A 21,860-nucleotide genomic window follows, 5' to 3' on the forward strand; every position below is an offset into this window, starting at 1 on the left:
CCGAACTCCCACACACAGAAGGAGAGAGAGAGAGAGAGAGAGAGAGAGAGTGAGAGGGTCAATTCTTTTGTATACCCACCAAAGTCTAAACCCACCCCCACTCCTCTCCCTTCTCCCCTCTCGAAACCAAAAATCCAAATCAAACGCCCGGCATTCCTTCCTTCCACTGCTCCAATCCTAATCCCAATACACACTTTTCCAATCTTTCACTCTTCTCGTTTTTTTTTGAGCGTTTGGAAACGCCGTCTGGTTTGGGTCAATGGCGATGTCGACCAGTTTCGCCGGAGCAAAGTTGGAGGCTTTGCTGTCATTGTCTTCGTCGTCGGCTGCCACGACGTCGTCCAGGGTCTCTACGGGTTCTTCTTTGGTGGGTTCTGTGAGGCCCATTAGGACTAGAAGGCTCCAAATTCAGAGAGGAGTGCGGTGCGAAGTGGCCGCTTCTTCTGATGCTTCTGCGGCGGTGGTTCAGTCTGTCGCTTCCAATGTCTCCGCTCTTGAGCAGCTCAAGACCTCTGCTTCTGACAGTACGTGTCTTTTTTCCCGTTAATGCGATTTTTTTTCTATTGAATTTATGAACTTTATTGTGTGAATTCTCTAATGGGTTTGTATTGGAATTGAATTTTCTGCTTGCAATTGTTGGTTTTGTGAATGTATTTGTTCTAAATAAGTGAATTCATGATGGGTTTTGGTGTATTTTTTATGGGGTTTTTTCCCCCATATATATGTGCTTAAATTTGGAGATTGTTTGGGTTTAGAATTGCGTCATAGAAAGTTTCTCACTTTCCCAAGCATCTTTTCGGTATGAATTTTGAGTACAAGAGAAATCACAACCATACAATGTTTCCGTAATCGTTGCGGTTCTGGATGTTCTTTGTTTTTAATCGTCGCGGTTCTATGATTCAGATGCTTTTGATGACCGTTGTTTGATTGTGTTTATTCGGATAATGTTCGGTTTGATTGTGTTCATGATTCAGGGTTATTTGCATACTTTATATAAGAACGTGTTTTGCGTACTGTTTTTTGTTTTTGTAATGTTGTCTGACTAAAGTTCCACAATTGTTCTTCTCAGGGTACACAAAGGAAAGAAGCAGCATTGTGGTCATCGGACTTAGTATTCACACAACACCGGTTGAAGTGCGTGAAAAACTAGCCATTCCAGAAGCAGAATGGCCTCGAGCCATAGGGGAGCTCTGTGGTTTAAATCACATTGAAGAAGCTGCTGTTCTTAGCACCTGCAACCGAATGGAGATATATGTTGTAGCTCTATCTCAGCATCGTGGTGTCAAAGAAGTTACCGAGTGGATGTCAAAGGTACTTTTTCTTTCTTTATATGTTGCTTTTGGCTTATGTTTTGTGGCATGGATTAATCAATCATCTTATTTGACATTTGAGAAAATGTTTGGTTTGTTTATTTTTAATTTATTTCTTTGAAACGAAAAATTACACTCAATTCCTTGTGGGTTATAGTTTGAGCTTGTGCGGTGTTTCCTTTCTCCTGCTCATTTCTTGCTCTAAAACATTACCTGACACTTTTTGCTTTTGTTTGCAGACGAGTGGAGTCCCTGTTTCTGAGCTATGCCAGCACCGGTTTTTACTCTATAATAACGATGCCACTCAGCACCTCTTTGAAGTATCAGCAGGTCTTGACTCTCTTGTCCTCGGAGAAGGTCAAATTCTTGCCCAGGTGAAACAAGTTGTTAAAGTCGGTCAAGGAGTTGTTGGCTTTGGTAGAAACATCAGTGGGCTCTTCAAGCACGCAATCACTGTGGGAAAGCGGGTTAGAACTGAAACTAACATTGCAGCTGGGGCAGTTTCTGTAAGCTCTGCTGCTGTTGAACTTGCCTTGATGAAGCTTCCTGCATCGTCACATGCTACGGCAAGAATGTTGGTGATTGGTGCGGGCAAAATGGGAAAGCTTGTGATCAAACACTTGGTAGCAAAAGGTTGCACAAAGATGGTTGTTGTGAATAGGACTGAGGAGAGAGTGGCATCTATCCGCGAGGAGCTGCATGGTATTGAGATCATTTACAAGCCTCTTACAGATATGCTTACCTGTGCAGCAGAGGCAGATGTGGTTTTTACTAGCACCGCATCAGAAACCCCATTATTTTTCCAAGACAATGTGAAGGACCTTCCTGCTGTAGGTCCAGACACTGGCGGTTTGAGGCTTTTTGTTGATATTTCCGTCCCCCGGAACGTGAGTTCATGTGTTGCAGATGTTGATGGTGCTCGACTTTACAATGTTGATGACCTTAAGGAGGTTGTGGCTGCTAACAAAGAGGATCGTCTGCGGAAAGCAATGGAAGCTCAGGAAATTATCACTGAAGAATCAAAACAATTTGAAGCTTGGAGGGATTCTTTGGAGACAGTACCTACGATCAAGAAATTAAGAGCTTATGCTGAAAGAATCAGAGCTGCAGAGCTCGACAAATGTTTATCAAAAATGGGCGACGACATATCAAAGAAAACAAGAAGAGCCGTAGATGATCTTAGCCGAGGAATTGTGAACAAGCTCCTTCATGGTCCAATGCAGCACTTAAGATGCGATGGGAGTGATAGTCGAACTCTGAGTGAGACCCTTGAGAACATGCACGCTCTTAACAGAATGTTCAGCCTCGAGACAGAAATATCTGTATTGGAACAGAAAATTCGAGCTAAGGTGGAACAAACCCAGAAGTAACGCTACAATGTCAAATTTCTTTCACGACACATCGACTTCCTCAAACTCAAATAAGGGGAAAACATCCTCACATTGTCATTTTCGTGTTCCTTCTTGTGTAATCTTCAACTCTATAGACAAATTGTGTTGGTCCTGGCTGGGGGATCTTCCAATTCATTCACTGGTGTAAGACACCGTAACATGATTTTTCTCTGGGAGTTGTTTATATGTCTACCACCACATGTTCGTAAGTGGCTGTTCGGCTTTGTATCGAAATTATGAGATATCTGTAATACTGTCAATTCCTGTAATTAAAAGTCATTTGTGATGAATGTGTATTGTAATTCATAATTTGGCGAAATTATTGTCCTGTTGTCTCTCATTAGTGAAACGCTGAAGGTTCCGATGAGGAGCCTTAGATGATCATCTAGATACAAGGTTCTAAAAAGCGTTAATGAAAATATAAAATGCAAAATAAAAGTCATCTATTTTTTGCCTAAGTGAGAGTCGTGACCTAAGCTCGTTAGACGGATGCCTGGGTAGGTCTAGGCGTCCTTTCTTAATTCTCATACACCTAAGGTTTAATCGGGACTGTGGCCAGCAATCTAGCGCCTAAGCAGATGCGAAGATTTTTAAAACAGTGCCTGGATAGCCTCTTCAAAGGTTTATTGCCCTACCTCAGTTAAGAAGGCTTAGAAATCAGGTCCATAATCTTCAGGAATCCTAATCCTTTGACTTCAACTCTAATAGTCGTAGAATTATCAGCATGACCACATTGCTATTTGGTACCTAAATGAAAAAACATATCTTCTTTTAAACGAATGGTATATCACACCATTAATATTTTACATGTTTTAGGATTTATTCAACAAATAAAAATATGAGAAAAAGTACACCATAAGTCTCATCTTGAATTGCCATTTAATACTACAGTCTGGTGGTATTTCTCTACATTTGTAAAAAAAAAAAATTAGGTTAGATTCTCGCCAAAAACGTATTTGAACCATATTATTGTTAGTCCATTATGAGACTAAGCTCACCTATTATCCTTAACGTAGATAATATCGTTTAAAAAAAAAAATATCTCATCTTGAATTAAAACTTGAAAATGAATGGACTAAACGTAAGTGAACGTAGTAGAATTTTCCACTATTATTATAAATGCGATAGACATTATTTTGAAGGACTAGATGACGGGATAATTCCCTAGTCTCTATCCGACTGTAGGTACTTCCGAGACAATGCCTTTTTCATCAGTGAAAACATAAACACGGTTGCAGCAAAAGTTGTCCAATCTAAGGAATCCAGGCTTTAAGATGAGAACTGTAACAGCTGGGTTGTTCTTGTTGATTGCTGCTGCGGCCTCCGACGCAGGCTTTCCAACTAGCTCAGGCCAAACATATTTGAATTCTGGAAACAGTAAAAACGATGTTCAAATTTGTAAGTTTGTGTTTGATATATATGTATAAAAAGTTAGAACCGCAAAGTGTTGGAGAAAGAGAAAGAACAAACCTTGACCACAACATGCAGCATTTGTACATCCTTCGCTGACACAAGGAGGGTAATGAGGCCAAGAAGCTCCTACCATTTTCTTTGATTTGTTATAGTTTGATGCATTTGATCTTCTTCCAATGTGTGTGTGTGTGTGTGTGTATATATATGTGTGTGTGTGTGTATGCACAAAAATGGTACGCTAATTAATAAAATATTCTCATTAAATTTGCAATAATTCAGATGAATTGCATTGATATTTTGCATTAATTCAGATGAATTGCATTGGTATATTTTTAGTAAAGGGTCCTATATTATTTGGTAGCTATATGAATTTGTTAATTTCATAAATTGATTAGAGAAATAAGATCAATTAGCTTACCGTTTTAAGGAACGAATGCATGCATTTGTTAGTTTTTTTTTGTCAAAGGAAATCAGATTGATTACCATCGAAAAAATTACACAAAGGTGACCCGAATACATAAGGAGATGAGGAAAGAGACCCACCAAGTAAACAAAAGACAGCTCAATACATAAGGAGATGAGAAAAGAGAGTTACGGATAGAGAAAGTGAATGAAAGGAATGGTGAGAGAACATGACCAAAAAAAAAAAAAAAAAAAAATTAAGATGGCGGAAAAACCACACAAGAGGTAGCAAAGGAGCCGTTGGCAAGAACATTATCCGACGGTTCAATGATTTTCTTAAAACTCATATCCCACTCGGTATTTAATCCTAATTTACCTTGTATTTTTATTCTATTCCTAGTCAGTTAATTAGTTTAAGCCGATCTCTTCAATTTGTTCATATGGTTTTAAGAGATAGTGAAGCCCATTATGTACTTATAGAACTTATATAAATGTGCTATAATGTAATGCTATGACTGAAGAATTGTGTTGTGGTGTAATTTTTAATACAATGGTATTTTCCTCTCATAATATTGAACGAGATCTTGAATTTGAATCCTCGTTTATAACCGATAAAAGAAATACTACAAACAACCATTTATTTTGCCAAAAAGAAGAGAAAATGCTAAAAAGAATTGCCGATCTCAACAACCATAATATCTCTTAAAATGATCTATTTTGTCACTCAAAAATCAAAAGCTACTTGTAACATCCCACGTCGCCCAGGGGAGTGATCCTTAAATGTACATTCTCATCCCTACCTAGCACGAGACCTTTTGGGAGCTCACTGGCTTCGGGTTCCGTAGGAACTCCGAAGTTAAGCGAGAAGAGGGCTAGAGCACTCCCAGGATGGATGACCCACTGGGAAGTTGCTCGTGAGTTCCCAAAAACAAAACCGTGAGGGAATGGTAAGCCCAAAGCGAACAATATCGTGCTACGGTGGTGGAGCGGGCCCGGGAAGTGATCCGCCCCGGGCCGGGATGTGACACTACTCATTTGTTCATTATCTTTCACGTATAAAAATAATGAGAAGAATGCAAAATGAGAAAACATAAGTGCGAAAATCTCCGTCCAACCGAAATAACTAAAAAAGCAACCAACTAAATCCACCCAAATGAATGTGCATGTATTGGTGCCTGGTGGGGTACATTTTTCACCGGCCTTGTCCCTATCAACTAAAAGTTGATAAAATGAAAAGAAAAAGTGCTTTTATTTTCCCTTTAAAAACAAGAACTAAAACCTAGCACTTTCAAAGCCGTGCAAGTCGCTCACTCTATTCAGCGACTTCTTCATGATCGCCACCTTAGCCAGCTTCTCAGCCGCTCTACAAGCCGAAATCGGTGTAAGCGGCTCCCCGTTTTCATCCACTACAGCGGTCGCCGCCACATCCCTTTCCACGCTGCCTCTCTGCCGTTGGATCATCTGCTGCTGCTCCTCCATGATCTTGTGCTGCCTTCTCCAATGCAGCGCTGAGAGCTCGGCTTACAGGCCGCGCACGTACTCGTCAGCCGATACTGAGCCGGATTTCATGAGCAGAGCCCGAGCCGATGAAAGCAAATGATGCGCACTAGAGTAGGCATTGTGCTCAACCAATCTCCGCGACCCGGCTACCGCTCGAGTTGTAATAAACAGCCCTCTCAGCCGTTCTTTGGGCCCGATGACGATCTCACGGTATCCGTGAGAGGCAGGAAAAGTGCCTGTTCTTTACCATACACAATCTCTTGAGTTGCAGGATCCTTGTTGGGACACCGGACGGACATTACGTGTCGGGATCCACGAACTCCTAGAGAGCGTGGAACCCGCAACTCGATTGACAAATTGTGTTGGTCCCGGCTGAGGGATCTTCCAATTCATTCACTGGTGCAAGACACCGTAGCATGATTTTTCTCTGGGAATTGTTTATATGTCTACCACCACATGTTCGCAAGTGGCTGTTCGGCTTTGTATCGAAATTACTGTCAATTCTTGTAATTAAAAGTCATTTGTGAGTAATGTGTATTGTAATCATAATTTGGCGAAATTATTGTCTTCTTGTCTCTCATTAGTGAAACACTGAAGGTTCCGATGAGGAGCCTTAGGTGATCACCTGGATACAAGGTTCTAAAAAGCGTTAATGAAAAAACAAAATACAAAATGAAAGTTATTTATTTTTTGTCTAAGTGAATCGTAACTTAGGCTCGTTGGGCGGGTGTCTTGATAGGTACACCTAAGGTTTAATCGGGATGGTGACCAGCAATCTAGAGCCTAAGCAGGGCTTAATCGGTGCTATGCGAATATTTTTAGAACAATGTATTTGAACTACATTATTGCTAGTCCATTTTGAGATTAAGGTCACCTATCCTCCTTAACGTAGATAATATCGTTTATCAAACAAAAAAAAAAAAAGAAAAAAAAAAGGTCTCATCTTGAATTAAAACTTGAAAAGGAATCGAATAAACGTAAATGGATGTACTAGAAATTTCCACAATTATTATAAATGCCATAAGAAGATAGACATATTATTTTGAAGGACTAGATGACGGGATAATTCTCGAGTCTCTATCCGACAGTAGGTACTTCCGAGACAATGCCTTTTTCATCAGTGAAAACATAAACACGGTTGCAACAAAAGTTGTCCAATCTAAGGAATCCAGGTTTTAAGATGAGAACTGTAACAGCTGGGTTGTTCTTGTTGATTGTCGCTGCCGCCTCCGATGCAGGCTTTCCAACTAGCTCAGGCCAAACATATTTGAATTCTGGAAACAGTCAAGACGACGTTCAAATTTGTAAGTTTGTATTTGATATATATATATATATATATATATATATATAAAGTTAGAACCGTAAAGTGTTGGAGAAAGAGAAAGAACAAACCTTGACCACAACATGCAGCATTTGTACAGCCTTCGCTGACACAAGGAGGGTAATGAGGCCAAGAAGCTCCCACCATTTTCTTTGATTTGTTGTAGTTTGATGCATATGACCTTCTTCCATTATATATATACATATATATATATATGCACAAAAATGGTACGCTAATTAATCAAATATTCAAATATTCTCATTAAATTTGCAATAATTCAGATGAATTGCATTGGTAATTTGCATTAAATCAGATGAATTGCATTGGTATTTTGCATTAAATCAGATGAATTGCATTGGTATATTTTTAGAAAAGGGTCCTATATTATTTGGTAGCTAAATGAATTGTTAATTTCACAAATTGATTAGAGAAATATGATTAATTAGCATTTTTTAGTTTTTTTTTTTTCTTTTCTTTTCTTTTTTTTCTTTTTTGGGGGCAAAGGAAATAAGATTCATTACCATCGAAAAAATTACACAAAGGTGATCCAAATACAATAGTAAGCACAAAGCAAAGGAATAGACCCACCAAGTAAACAAAAGACAGAGCTCAATACAGAAATTGAAGTCCAAATCAGAAAAACCCTAACAGCAGAAAAAACTCTAGCTACATAAGCTATCTCCTTGCCGCCGCCGCTGCCTGAGAACATTAATTGCCAAGCGATCAAGGTAAGAGTCAAACATGACCAACGATATACACGACCCACCACCATAGCTGAACATAAGGAGATGAGGAAAGAGAGTTACGGATGGAGAAAGTGAATGAAAGGAATGGTGAGAGGACAAGGCAAAAACAAAAAACAAAAAACAAAAAAATACGAGATGGCGGAAAAACCACACAAGAGGTAGCAAAGGCGCCGCTGGCAAGAACATTATCCGACGGTTCAGTGATCTTCTCGGATGAATGAGCTAGGTGGGCTTGTGTATTGTGCAATAGAGGCAAACATGTAAAATGTACTATTCTTGTAATTGTCTTCGACCACATAGTGCAGCTTAATCCAAATAAAACAGGTTGGGACTGATCCTTTTCCTTAAATTTTTTTTTTTCTCCTTAAATCTTTTTATCCCACTCGGTATTTAATCCTAATTTACCTTGTATTTTTATTCTATTCCTAGTCAGTTAATTAGTTTAAGCCGATCTCTTCAATTTGTTCATATGGTTTTAAGAGATAGTGAAGCCCATTATGTACTTATAGAACTTGTATAAAAGTGCTATAATGTAATGCTATGACCGAAGAATTGTGTTGTAGTGTAATTTTTAATCCAATGGTATTTTCCTCTCATAATATTGAACGAGATCTTGAATTTAAATCCTCCTCTATAACCGACGAAAGAAATACTGCAAACAACCATTCATTTTGCCAAAAAGTAGAGAAAAAATGCAAAAAAGAATTGCCAACTGCAACAACCATACTCCTAGAAGGATCTATTTTGTCACTCAAAAATCAAAAGCTACTCATTTGTTGGTTACCTTTATGGCTCGTTTACGTAGCCGTAATCAAAATTGGAGGAATTGGGTTGTGGAAGAATTGAATTGAGGAGGAATTGAAATGAAGAGGAATCAGAATCGAATTCCTGTTGAAGCTGTTTACTTAAATGTTCAGGAATCGGAATAGAAACGAACTTGAGTTCGTAAAAGTTGTTTACTAATTCAATTGAATCGGAATAAGAATTAATATGATTACAAAAATACCTTTTTTTGTTTCAGCAAGGGTCTTGTAACCATGCCTTGTTTTCAACCACTTCTCACACAACAACCACTCCAGTTGAAAGCACTGTAACAGCATAGTTTGCCTCAGTTCTCTAATGCAACCTAACAACATCACATTAGCGGCAGCCAATCTAGAAGAAGATAGTAGGGAATTAAACTGATCAGAAAACATCTTAATCGTTCCAGGAGGATCAACAACCACTCCCATGCATTTAATTCCTTATCGAAGTTTCGAATTGCATTCCTATATACAATACATCAATCGCAGGGACCTGAAGGATAATAAATAAACAACCCCATCTAGGATCAAGAAGACAAGTTTCCGAAGGGCATTTAAAACCCACAGTTGTCCTCATCCAACTCCAACCGGTTGAAGTGCGTGAAAAACTAGCCATTCCAGAAGCAGAATGGCCTCGAGCCATAGGGGAGCTGTGTGGTTTAAATCACATAGAAGAAGCTGCTGTTCTTAGCACCTGCAACCGAATGGAGATATACGTTGTAGCTCTATCTCAGCATCGTGGTGTCAAAGAAGTTACCGAGTGGATGTCAAAGGTACTTTTCCTTTCTTTATATGTTGTTTTTGGCTTATGTTTTGTAGCATGGATTAATCAATCATCTTATTTGACGTTTGAGAAAATGTTTTGTTTGTTTATTTGTAATTTATTTCTTTGAAACGAAAAATTACACTCAATTCCTTGCGGGTTATAGTTTGAGCTTGTACGGTGTTTCCTTTCTCCTGCTTATTTCTTGCTCTAAAACATTACCTGACACTTTTTGCTTTTGTTTGCAGACGAGTGGAGTCCCTGTTTCTGAGATATGCCAGCATCGGCTTTTACTCTATAATAACGATGTCACTCAGCCCCTCTTTGAAGTATCAGCAGGTCTTGACTCTCTTGTCCTCGGAGAAGGTCAAATTCTTGCCCAGGTGAAACAAGTTGTTAAAGTCGGTCAAGGAGTTGTTGGCTTTGGTAGAAACATCAGTGGGCTCTTCAAGCACGCAATCACTGTGGGAAAGCGGGTTAGAACTGAAACTAACATTGCAGCTGGGGCAGTTTCTGTAAGCTCTGCTGCTGTTGAACTTGCCTTGATGAAGCTTCCTGCATCGTCACATGCTACGGCAAGAATGTTGGTGATTGGTGCGGGCAAAATGGGAAAGCTTGTGATCAAACACTTGGTAGCAAAAGGTTGCACAAAGATGGTTGTTGTGAATAGGACTGAGGAGAGAGTGGCATCTATCCGCGAGGAGCTGCATGGTATTGAGATCATTTACAAGCCTCTTACAGATATGCTTACCTGTGCAGCAGAGGCAGATGTGGTTTTTACTAGCACCGCATCAGAAACCCCATTATTTTTCCAAGACAATGTGAAGGACCTTCCTGCTGTAGGTCCAGACACTGGCGGTTTGAGGCTTTTTGTTGATATTTCCGTCCCCCGGAACGTGAGTTCATGTGTTGCAGATGCTGATGGTGCTCGACTTTACAATGTTGATGACCTTAAGGAGGTTGTGGCTGCTAACAAAGAGGATCGTCTGCGGAAAGCAATGGAAGCTCAGGAAATTATCACTGAAGAATCAAAACAATTTGAAGCTTGGAGGGATTCTTTGGAGACAGTACCTACGATCAAGAAATTAAGAGCTTATGCTGAAAGAATAAGAGCTGCAGAGCTCGAAAAATGTTTATCAAAAATGGGCGACGACATATCAAAGAAAACAAGAAGAGCCGTAGATGATCTTAGCCGAGGAATTGTGAACAAGCTCCTTCATGGTCCGATGCAGCACTTAAGATGCGATGGGAGTGATAGTCGAACTCTAAGTGAGACCCTTGAGAACATGCACGCTCTTAACAGAATGTTCAGCCTCGAGACAGAAATATCTGTATTGGAACAGAAAATTCGAGCTAAGGTGGAACAAACCCAGAAGTAACGCTACAATGTCAAATTTCTTTCACGACACATCGACTTCCTCAAACTCAAATAAGGGGAAAACATCCTCACATTGTCATTTTCGTGTTCCTTCTTGTGTAATCTTCAACTCTATAGACAAATTGTGTTGGTCCTGGCTGGGGGATCTTCCAATTCATTCACTGGTGTAAGACACCGTAACATGATTTTTCTCTGGGAGTTGTTTATATGTCTACCACCACATGTTCGTAAGTGGCTGTTCGGCTTTGTATCGAAATTATGAGATATCTGTAATACTGTCAATTCCTGTAATTAAAAGTCATTTGTGATGAATGTGTATTGTAATTCATAATTTGGCGAAATTATTGTCCTGTTGTCTCTCATTAGTGAAACGCTGAAGGTTCCGATGAGGAGCCTTAGGTGATCACCTGGATACAAGGTTCTAAAAAGCGTTAATGAAAAAATAAAATGCAAAATAAAAGTCATCTATTTTTTGCCTAAGTGAAAGTCGTGACCTTAGCTCGTTAGACGGATGCTTGGGTAGGTCTAGGCGTCCTTTCTTAATTCTCATACACCTAAGGTTTAATCGGGACTGTGGCCAGCAATCTAGCGCCTAAGCAGATGCGAAGATTTTTAAAACAGTGCCTGGATAGCCTCTTCAAAGGTTTATTGCCCTGCCTCAGTTAAGAAGGCTTAGAAATCAGGTCCATAATCTTCAGGAATCCTAATCCTTTGACTTCAACTCTAATAGTCGTAGAATTATCAGTATGACCACATTATTATTTGGTACCTAAATGAAAAAACATATCTTCTTTTAAACGAATGGTATATCACACCATTAATATTTTACATGTTTTAGGATTTATTCAACAAATAAAAATATGAGAAAAAGTACACCACAAGTCTGATCTTGAATTGCCATTTAATACTACAGTCTAGTGGTATTTCTCTACATTTGTAAAAAAAAAATTAGGTTAGATTCTCGCCAAAAGCGTATTTGAACCATATTATTGTTAGTCTATTATGAGGCTAAGCTCACCTATTATCCTTAATGTAGATAATATGGTTTTTTTTTTTTAAAAAAAAAAATGTCTCATCTTGAATTAAAACTTGAAAATGAATAGAGTAAACGTAAGTGAACGTAGTAGAATTTTCCACTATTATTATAAATGCGATAGACATTATTTTGAAGGACTAGATGACGGGATAATTCTCTAGTCTCTATCCGACTGTAGGTACTTCCGAGACAATGCCTTTTTCATCAGTGAAAACATAAACACGGTTGCAGCAAAAGTTGTCCAATCTAAAGAATCCAGGTTTTAAGATGAGAACTGTAACAGCTGGGTTGTTCTTGTTGATTGTCGCTGCGGCCTCCGACGCAGGCTTTCCAACTAGCTCAGGCCAAACATATTTGAATTCTGGAAACAGTAAAAACGATGTTCAAATTTGTAAGTTTGTGTTTGATATATATATGTATAAAAAGTTAGAACCGTAAAGTGTTGGAGAAAGAGAAAGAACAAACCTTGACCACAACATGCAGCATTTGTACATCCTTCGCTGACACAAGGAGGGTAATGAGGCCAAGAAGCTCCTACCATTTTCTTTGATTTGTTATAGTTTGATGCATTTGATCTTCTTCCAATGTGTGTGTGTGTGTATATATGTGTGTGTATGCACAAAAATGGTACGCTAATTAATAAAATATTCTCATTAAATTTACAATAATTCAGATGAATTGCATTGCTATTTTGCATTAATTCAGATGAATTGCATTGGTATATTTTTAGTAAAGGATCCTATATTATTTGGTAGCTATATGAATTTGTTAATTTCATAAATTGATTAGAGAAATAAGATCAATTAGCTTACCGTTTTAAGGAACGAATGCATGCATTTGTTAGTTTTTTTTTGTCAAAGGAAATCAGATTGATTACCATCGAAAAAATTACACAAAGGTGACCCGAATACATAAGGAGATGAGGAAAGAGACCCACCAAGTAAACAAAAGACAGCTCAATACATAAGGAGATGAGGAAAGAGACCCACCAAGTAAACAAAAGACAGCTCAATACATAAGGAGATGAGAAAAGAGAGTTACGGATAGAGAAAGTGAATGAAAGGAATGGTGAGAGAACATGACCAAAAAATAAAAAATAAAAAAATTAAGATGACGGAAAAACCACACAAGAGGTAGCAAAGGAGCCGTTGGCAAGAACATTATCCGACGGTTCAATGATTTTCTTAAAACTCATATCCCACTCGGTATTTAATCCTAATTTACCTCGTATTTTTATTCTATTCCTAGTCAGTTAATTAGTTTAAGCCGATCTCTTCAATTTGTTCATATGGTTTTAAGAGATAGTGAAGCCCATTATGTACTTATAGAACTTATATAAATGTGCTATAATGTAATGCTATGACTGAAGAATTGTGTTGTAGTGTAATTTTTAATACAATGGTATTTTCCTCTCATAATATTGAACGAGATCTTGAATTTGAATCCTCCTCTATAACCGACAAAAGAAATACTACAAACAACTATTCATTTTGCCAAAAAGAAGAGAAAATGCTAAAAAGAATTGCCGATCTCAACAACTATAATATCTCTTAAAATGATCTATTTTGTCATTCAAAAATCAAAAGTTATTCATTTGTTCATTATCTTTCACGTATAAGAATAATGAGAAGAATGCAAAATAAGAAAACATAAATGCGAAAATCACCGTCCTACCGAAATAACTAAAAAAGCAACCAACTAAATCCACCCAAATGAATGTGCATGTATTGGTGCCTGGTGGGGGTACATTTTTCACCGGCCTCGTCCCTATCAACTAAAAGTCGATAAAATGAAAAGAAAAAGTGCTTTTATTCAGCGACTTCTTCATGATCGCCACCTTAGCCAGCTTCTCAGCCGCTCTCCATGCCGAACTCGGTGTAAGCGGCTCCCCGTTTTCATCCACTACAGCGGTCGCCGCCACATCCCTTTCCACGCCGCCTCTCTGCCGTTGGATCATCTGCTGCTGCTCCTCCATGATCTTGTGCTGCCTTCTCCAATGCAGCGCTGAGAGCTCGGCTTCCAGGCCGCGCACGTACTCGTCAGCCGATACTGAGCCGGATTTCATGAGCAGAGCCCGAGCCGATGAAAGCAAAGGATGCGCACTAGAGTAGTCATTGTGCTCAACCAATCTCCGCGACTCGGCTACCGCGCGAGTTGTAATAAACAGCCCTCTCAGCCGTTCGATCTTTGGGCCCGAAGACGATCTCACGGTATCCGTGAAAGGCACGGAAAGTGCCTGTTCTTTACCATGCACAATCTCTTGAGTTGCAGGATCCTTGTAGAGACACCGGACGGACATTTCGTGTCGGGATCCACGAACTCCTAGAGAGCGTGTAACCCGCAACTCGATTGACAAATTGTGTTGGTCCCGGCTGGGGGATCTTCCAATTCATTCACTGGTGCAAGACACCGTAGCATGATTTTTCTCTGGGAATTGTTTATATGTCTACCACCACATGTTCGTAAGTGGCTGTTCGGCTTTGTATCGAAATTACGAGATATGTGTAATACTGTCAATTCTTGTAATTAAAAGTCATTTGTGAGTAATGTGTATTGTAATCATAATTTGGCGAAATTATTGTCCTGTTGTCTCTCATTAGTGAAACACTGAAGGTTCCGATGAGGAGCCTTAGGTGATCACCCGGATACAAGGTTCTAAAAAGCGTTAATGAAGAAACAAAATACAAAATAAAAGTTATTTATTTTTTGTCAAAGTGAGTCGTAACCTAGGCTCGTTAGGCGGGTGTCCGGGTAGGTACTTCTAAGGTTTAATCAGGATGGTGGCCAGCAATCTAAAGCCTAAGCAAGGCTTAATCAGTGCTATGCGAAGATTTTTAGAACAACGTATTTGAACCACATTATTGCTAGTCTATTGTCAGACTAAGGTCACTCATCCTCCTTAACGTAGATAATATCGTTTATCATAAAAAAAAAAAAAAAAGGTCTCATCTTGAATTAAAACTTGAAAAGGAATCGAATAAACGTAAATGGACGTAGTAGAAATTTCCACAATTATTATAAATGCGATAAGAAGATAGACATATTATTTTGAAGGACTAGATGACGGGATAATTCTCGAGTCTCTATCCGACAGTAGGTACTTCCGAGACAATGCCTTTTTCATCAGTGAAAACATAAACACGGTTGCAACAAAAGTTGTCCAATCTAAGGAATCCAGGTTTTAAGATGAGAACTGTAACAGCTGGGTTGTTCTTGTTGATTGTCGCTGCCGCCTCCGATGCAGGCTTTCCAACTAGCTCAGGCCAAACATATTTGAATTCTGGAAACAGTCAATACGACGTTCAAATTTGTAAGTTTGTATTTGATATATATATATATATATATATATAAAGTTAGAACCGTAAAGTGTTGGAGAAAGAGAAAGAACAAACCTTGACCACAACATGCAGCATTTGTACAGCCTTCGCTGACACAAGGAGGGTAATGAGGCCAAGAAGCTCCCACCATTTTCTTTGATTTGTTGTAGTTTGATGCATATGACCTTCTTCCATTATATATATATACACATACACACAAAAATGGTACGCTAATTAATCAAATATTCAAATATTCTCATTAAATTTGCAATAATTCAGATGAATTGCATTGGTAATTTGCATTAAATCAGATGAATTGCATTGGTAGTTTGCATTAATTCAGATGAATTGCATTGGTATATTTTTAGAAAAGGGTCCTATATTATTTGGTAGCTAAATGAATTTGTTAATTTCACAAATTCATTAGAGAAATCTGATTAATTAGCATTTGTTAGTTTTTTTTTTTTTTTCTTTTTTGGGGGCAAAGGAAATAAGATTCATTACCATCGAAAAAATTACACAAAAGTGATCCAAATACAATAGTAAGCACAAAGCAAAGGAATAGACCCACCAAATAAACAAAAGACAGAGCTCAATACAGAAATTGAAGTCCAAATCAGAAAAACCTATATCCCACTCGTTATTTAGTTTTTTTTTCCTTAAAACTAAATACTTTTCATTAAATTTAGACCCACCAAGTAAACAAAATAAACAAAATTTAGACCCACCAAGTAAACAAAATACTTTTCATTAAATTTAGTTTTTTTTTCCTTAAAACTTTATATCCCACTCGTTATTTAATCCTAATGTACCTTGCATTTTTATTCTATTCCTAGTCAGTTAATTAGTTTAAGCCGATCTCTTCAATTTGTTCATATGGTTTTAAGAGATAGTGAAGCCCATTATGTACTTATAGAACTTGTATAAAAGTGCTATAATGTAATGCTATGACTGAAGAATTGTGTTGTAGTGTAATTTTTAATCCTATGGTATTTTCCTCTCATAATATTGAACGAGATCTTGAATTTAAATCTTCCTCTATAACCGAAGAAAGAAATACTGCAAACAACCATTCATTTTGCCAAAAAGAAGAGAAAAAATGCAAAAAAGAATTGCCAACTTCAACAACCATAACATCTCCTAGAAGGATCTATTTTGTCATTCAAAAATCAAAAGCTACTCATTTGTTCATTACCTTTATGACTTGTTTACATAGCCGTAATTAAAATTGGAGGAATTAGATTGTGGAGGAATTGATTTGAGGAGGAATTGAAATGAAGAGGAATCAGAATTGAATTCCCGTTGAAGCTGTTTACTTAAATGTTCAGGAATTGGAATAGAAATGAACTTGAGTTCGTAAAAGTTGTTTACTAATTCAGCTGAATCGGAATAAGAATTAATATGATTACTAAAATGCCTTTTTTGTTTCAGCAGGAGTCTTGTAACCATGCCGTGTTTTCAACCACTTCTCACACAACAACCACTCCAGTTCAGAGCACTGTAACAGCATAGTTTGCCTCAGTTCTCTAATGCAACCTAACAACATCACATTAGCGGCAGCCAAGCTAGAAGAAGATAGTAGGGAATTAAACTGATTAGCAAACATCTTAACCGTTCCAGGAGGATCAACAACCACTCCCATTGCATTTAATTCCTTATCGAAGTTCCAAATTGCATTCCTATATACAATACATCAATCGCAGGGACCTGAAGGATACTAAATAAACAACGCCATCTAGGATCAAGAAGAACAATTTCCGAAGGGCATTTAAAACCCACAGTTGTCTTTATCCACAGTTGTCCTCATCCACCTCCTCAGCACGGCTTCTTGCTTTTAACCTCGCCAAATTCATCTTCCCCGTGGAAAAAAAATTAACATTTTAAGAACCTAGCCAACAGAGTTGGCACCTTCTTGTGTTGCTTAACGAGTCGTTAGGCGTCCGCTCACTCTCCGCCGTCATGATTGCATGCATCAGCAAAGGCAACGCTCCGAGCACTCCTATCGCCATCTTGTTGTCTTCCTCCAATGTCAAGCTGACTAGCCAAATTCATCTTCCCAGTTATCTTCCTCCAACTCCAACGCCAAGCTGAAGCATCTGTGAATAAGATGGCATAATAGGAAACTAGAGTGCATTCCTGATTCCTTCACCATCCGGAATCCAAATACCTCACTCATGGAGGGAGTCCAATTCCTTCAATTTCAGGAATTGAATTTCATTTTTCATGTGGATTCCACATGCGGTTGATTCCTCCAAATCGTGGTAAACACAATAATTATCCGTAATCAGAATCAGATTCCGAAGTTTCATTCTGATTATGGGTGCGTAAACACGCCCTTAATGTATAGGAATAATGAGAAGAATGCAAAATGAGAAAACAGAAGTGCAAAAATCACTGTCCAACCGAAATAACTGAAAAAAGCAACAAACTAAATCCACCCAAATGAATGTGCATGTGTTGGTGGGGGTACATTTTTCACCGGCCTTGTCCCTATCAACTAAAAGTTGGAAAAACGAAAAGAAAAAGTGCTTTTATTTTCCCTCTAAAAACAAGAACTAAAACCTAGCATTTTCAAAGCCGTGCAAGTCGCTCACTCTATTCAGCGACTTCTTCATGATTGCCACCTTAGCCAGCTTCTCAGCCGCTCTCCAAGCCGAACTCGGTGTAAGCGGCTCCCCGTTTTCATCCACTACAGCGGTCGCCGCCACGTCCATTTCCACGCCGCCTCTCCGCCGTTGGATCATCATCATCATCTGCTGCTGCTCCTCCATGATCTTGTGCTGCCTTCTCCAATGCAGCTCTGAGAGCTCAGCTTCCAGGCCGCGCACGTACTCGTTAGCTGATACTGAGCCGGATTTCATGAGCAGAGCCCGAGCCGATGAAAGCAAATGATGCGCACTAGAGTAGTCATTGTGCTCAACCAATCTCCGCGACTCGGCTACCGCGCGAATTGTAATAAACAGCCCTCTCAGCCGTTCGATCTTTGGGCCCGTAGACGATCTCACGGTATCCGTGAGAGGCACGAAAAGTGCCTGTTCTTTACCATACACAATCTCTTGAGTTGCAGGATCCTTGTAGAGACACCGGACGGACATTACGTGTCGGGATCCACGAACTCCTAGTGAGCGAGGAACCCGCAACTCTACCAGCAGCTCCCGCTCCTCCTCGGCGTACAAGTCGCCGAGCCGAACAGAAGCTGAGCCGTGCACTGCTGGCCCACCATTGCACGAATAGATGGCGGATATCTCAGCGGGAGCCGAGCCGGAATCGAAGCCCAGCTGAATTCTTAAGTCCTGGACAACCACACTCAGCAATCCCCCAACGCATTTGGCAAACGCGTCCTCAGCCGGCTCCTGGTTAAAGCCGCCGGTTTCGCCGAACCCGAAGGCATGAACCGGGATCTCAATGTGAGCAAAGCGGGTGGACGACACGTGGCCGGAACCTTGACGGTGATTGCCCGAATTTTTCGCCCTATCCTGACCGTCCGATAAGAGCGCGATACTGGCAACCGGATTCTTCTCCCTCCGATCTTCAAGCACTTTTGTCGCCTTCCTCAAGGCATCACCCACACTCGAACCCTGACCGCACGCAAGCCGGTCAACGACTCTTCTAGCCAAACGTTGACCGTAAGCCGTCATTCTCCTCAACGGCAACAACCGTTTCGTCGTAGCCGAGAAAGCAACAATCGAAAGTCTGTCGTTGGAGCCGAGCGACAAAATGACCAAACGCATGGCGCGTTTCAGCATCTGGAGTTTGGCGCCGGTCATGCTTCCGCTGACGTCGAGCACTGTCACCAAATCGATCGGTGCACGGTGCGACGGGTTTAAAATCGACGGAGGCGGAGCCTTCACCCTTAACGCCACGGCATAACTGTCGGAGCCCCGACCCGAAGAGAGCAAAGCGGATTCGGGCAAAATCCGCACCTGAACATTATTATTGGTTCTAAAATCTCTGCCGTTGATCTGAGCATCGGAAGATGAAGAGTTTGGATTGACGAAAAAGCCCTGGAACTCTTGGACGTCGTCGGTCTCGGGGTATATGACGGTGTCATCTTCGTCCTCCTCGTCGTCGGCTTCCGGGATGGGGATGATCCGAGACGTTGTAGAGAGAAGAGACTCGTCGTCGTCGTACAATGGCTTGGACGAGGCTCTGGGTGGTGGCGTGGACTCCATTATTATCTTCTTCTCGACTTCGGCTGGCTTGGATTTGGGTTTCTGCTTTGGGGTGGTTTGACTTCGGACAACGTCGTTCTGGGCGTTGTTGTTGTTGTTGTTGTTGTTGTTGAGGTTCTGGTGGATGGCGAGGAGAGGGACGTCTTTCCAGGTGCAGTTGCAGACGGGGCAGACAAGGATGCCATGGCTGCGGACATGGGCAGCTATGCAAGGGAAGTGAAAGGCGTGGCCGCACTCCGCCGTGTAAATGGCGGTGCCTTGGCCAGTCTTGACGCTGTTCAGGCATATCCCGCAGCTACTCTGCAGTAGTTCAAAACACATCGAAATGAAACAAATTCTAATCAACTGGGCAACAAAATGATTAACAAATTAATGGGTGGATTAATGATTAATAAGAGAGTTAATTACTCGAAACTTGAAGCTGTTACGGAAGAGGGAGAGCTTGAGAGGGGATCGAGGAGAAGTCGGGTTGGAGCTCGAGAGAAACGACGTTCTACTACTCTTTGGAGTAGTGGTTTTGCACTCAAGTTTTCTGGGATTTTCATGGTCGCCAACCTGGGTTTGCTGCTGGGGCTGCTGGGTTTGCAATCTCGGGGTAGAAGGGTTACTGCCACCGGAGAAGAAGCCAAGCCTGGTGCAGCTTCTGGGAGTGGGACTTGAGCTGGGGCTTATCTTTTCAGAGAGTATGGATTCATCGGCTGGATCTCGAGGGATTGTAGTGCAAAAAGCTCGCCTCCAACCAGTTGCCATTTATCAATTCAAACCCAGAAAAAATAAAAGATCATAAAAAGAAGCAAAACAATATTATATAAGATATGTAAATATAATATGAATCTAGCTTTTGTTTAACTTTTGTAGAACAGAGAAGGAGGAAGAAGAAGAAGAAGATACGGAGAGGAGGGCAGAAGACAAAAGGGGAAGATGGGATTTAGGAAGAAGAGAAGAAAGAGCATGGGATCAAATGAAATAAAAAGCAATGAGACAAACTAGTACTGGGATTAATAACAAGGTAAAGTGGGAGAGAGAGAGGAGAGAGATAGAGATAGAGATAGAGAGAGAGGTCCTCTCTGCTCTGGGTCTGATCTGTGGACTTCTTTTTTTCTCTCTCTCTTCCCTACTGCTTTGGCTTTTTATTTGTTTTATTTTTCCTGTATTGAGAGCACCAAATAGATGTCTGCAACCAAAAGACTAGAGATCTACTGCTTCTCTCTCCTCTCTCTCAGTCTCTCTCTCCTAAGTCTCCTTTACGTGATCAGATTCAGAGATTTTCTGAAATCCAATATTTATTTAATTATTTATTTGTATTTTTTTGCATTTTTGGCATATTGATAAAAATAAAAAATTCTTCATTCGACACACTGAAAAAACTTTTCCTTTTCATCCTCTTTGTAAGAGAAGAGATTATGGTAAATTTTGGGTAACGTGATCCTTATGGAGATGACATGTCATTTCAAATTTGACCCTTGGTCGGATAAGTAGAAATGTGACGGTGGCATATGGGAAAAATGGAGTACATGGAATGAGAGTTGGTGGTGTGGTAAAAGAGGGGAAAATGTTGTACATGGAATGATATTAGGTAGGGCTGTGGAATCCGTTAATATATATATATATATATATAGTAAGAAGTCTGGTATGGTTATAAATTGCTAATTTGGATTACGTATCCAAACGAAAATACTCATCCAGTTAGCTTTCCCTTTTCTGGATTTGACAATTCGAATTATTGAAAAGATATCTATAATATCACGTTATATTCAGAATAACGGAAAATAAACATGTGATGCTTAAAGAAACAAGTCTTATACCTTTATTGTTTTCATCTATTTTATTAATATTTTAATTGATTTGAAGTCACAGAGAATTGTAGTCATAGCACCCCACAAACGACTCGTTTGAAAGTGTTTATAAAATAACTGAACTGGATTTTGGTGAAAATGTTTTTTAAATCAATCCTTAGTAAAAATCCAAGTCGATTTTGAAAAAAAAAAAAAAAAAAACTAGAAGTGCTTCCTGCAAGAAACACATATCTAATGCTTTTTCCAAAAAACAATTTAAGTGCATTTAAAACCCAATATCAATTTTACCAAAAACACTTTCAGTTATTTTCCCCAAGTGCACTTTAATTGCTTTCGAGATGCACAGACAAATGAGCGATGCCACCATCACCTTGCTTTAGATAAGTGGGGCAAAGTCCATCAACTTCGCTGAGATTGACCATTCTTGTTCCGCAAGGTATGAAAACCTGACTCAGTATAGAATCAACCATGTTTTCTATATTCTTAGAGATTCCTACAATTTAGGGATCTGG

General features: G+C 39.7%; 3 protein-coding genes across 3 annotated transcripts; 2 read left to right on the forward strand and 1 right to left on the reverse strand.

Annotated features, from left to right (window-relative positions):
• The first annotated feature begins 201 nt into the window (after positions 1-201).
• LOC125475993 (glutamyl-tRNA reductase 1, chloroplastic-like) lies at positions 202-2,991 on the forward strand. Its single transcript, XM_048581530.1, has 3 exons — positions 202-524; positions 1,070-1,311; positions 1,550-2,991. Exons 1-3 carry the CDS (start codon positions 260-262, stop codon positions 2,678-2,680), a joined length of 1,638 nt encoding a protein of 545 aa, XP_048437487.1. The 5' UTR covers positions 202-259; the 3' UTR covers positions 2,681-2,991.
• Positions 2,992-8,145: 5,154 nt separating this feature from the next.
• Positions 8,146-11,339, forward strand: LOC125476038 (glutamyl-tRNA reductase 1, chloroplastic-like). Its single transcript, XM_048581750.1, has 3 exons — positions 8,146-8,170; positions 9,412-9,659; positions 9,898-11,339. Exons 1-3 carry the CDS (start codon positions 8,146-8,148, stop codon positions 11,026-11,028), a joined length of 1,404 nt encoding a protein of 467 aa, XP_048437707.1. The 3' UTR covers positions 11,029-11,339.
• A 6,424-nt stretch (positions 11,340-17,763) lies between these two features.
• On the reverse strand, positions 17,764-20,773 carry LOC103956173 (E3 ubiquitin-protein ligase WAV3). The gene is made up of 2 exons (XM_009368118.3): positions 19,961-20,773; positions 17,764-19,852 (listed from the first exon to the last, which is right to left on the reverse strand). Exons 1-2 carry the CDS (start codon positions 20,300-20,302, stop codon positions 17,936-17,938), a joined length of 2,259 nt encoding a protein of 752 aa, XP_009366393.2. The 5' UTR covers positions 20,303-20,773; the 3' UTR covers positions 17,764-17,935.
• Positions 20,774-21,860: the final 1,087 nt, after the last annotated feature.

The sequence above is a fragment of a genome, unplaced genomic scaffold (assembly GCF_019419815.1).
Source record: "Pyrus x bretschneideri cultivar Hongxiangsu unplaced genomic scaffold, Pyrus_bretschneideri_v1 Contig17, whole genome shotgun sequence".
NCBI lineage: Eukaryota > Viridiplantae > Streptophyta > Magnoliopsida > Rosales > Rosaceae > Pyrus > Pyrus x bretschneideri.

Coding starts and splice junctions, on each gene's coding strand:
- LOC125476038 (XM_048581750.1), top strand. CDS start 8,146: ATGGAGAAAGTGAATGAAAGGAATG. Junction 8,171..9,411: donor GAAAGTGAATGAAAGGAATG/GTGAGAGGACAA, acceptor AACCCCATCTAG/GATCAAGAAGACAAGTTTCC. Junction 9,660..9,897: donor TTACCGAGTGGATGTCAAAG/GTACTTTTCCTT, acceptor TTTTGTTTGCAG/ACGAGTGGAGTCCCTGTTTC.
- LOC103956173 (XM_009368118.3), bottom strand. CDS start 20,302: ATGGCAACTGGTTGGAGGCGAGCTTTTTGCACTACAATCCCTCGAGAT. Junction 19,853..19,960: donor GTAACAGCTTCAAGTTTCGA/GTAATTAACTCT, acceptor GAACTACTGCAG/AGTAGCTGCGGGATATGCCT.
- LOC125475993 (XM_048581530.1), top strand. CDS start 260: ATGGCGATGTCGACCAGTTTCGCCGGAGCAAAGTTGGAGGCTTTGCTG. Junction 525..1,069: donor CAAGACCTCTGCTTCTGACA/GTACGTGTCTTT, acceptor TGTTCTTCTCAG/GGTACACAAAGGAAAGAAGC. Junction 1,312..1,549: donor TTACCGAGTGGATGTCAAAG/GTACTTTTTCTT, acceptor TTTTGTTTGCAG/ACGAGTGGAGTCCCTGTTTC.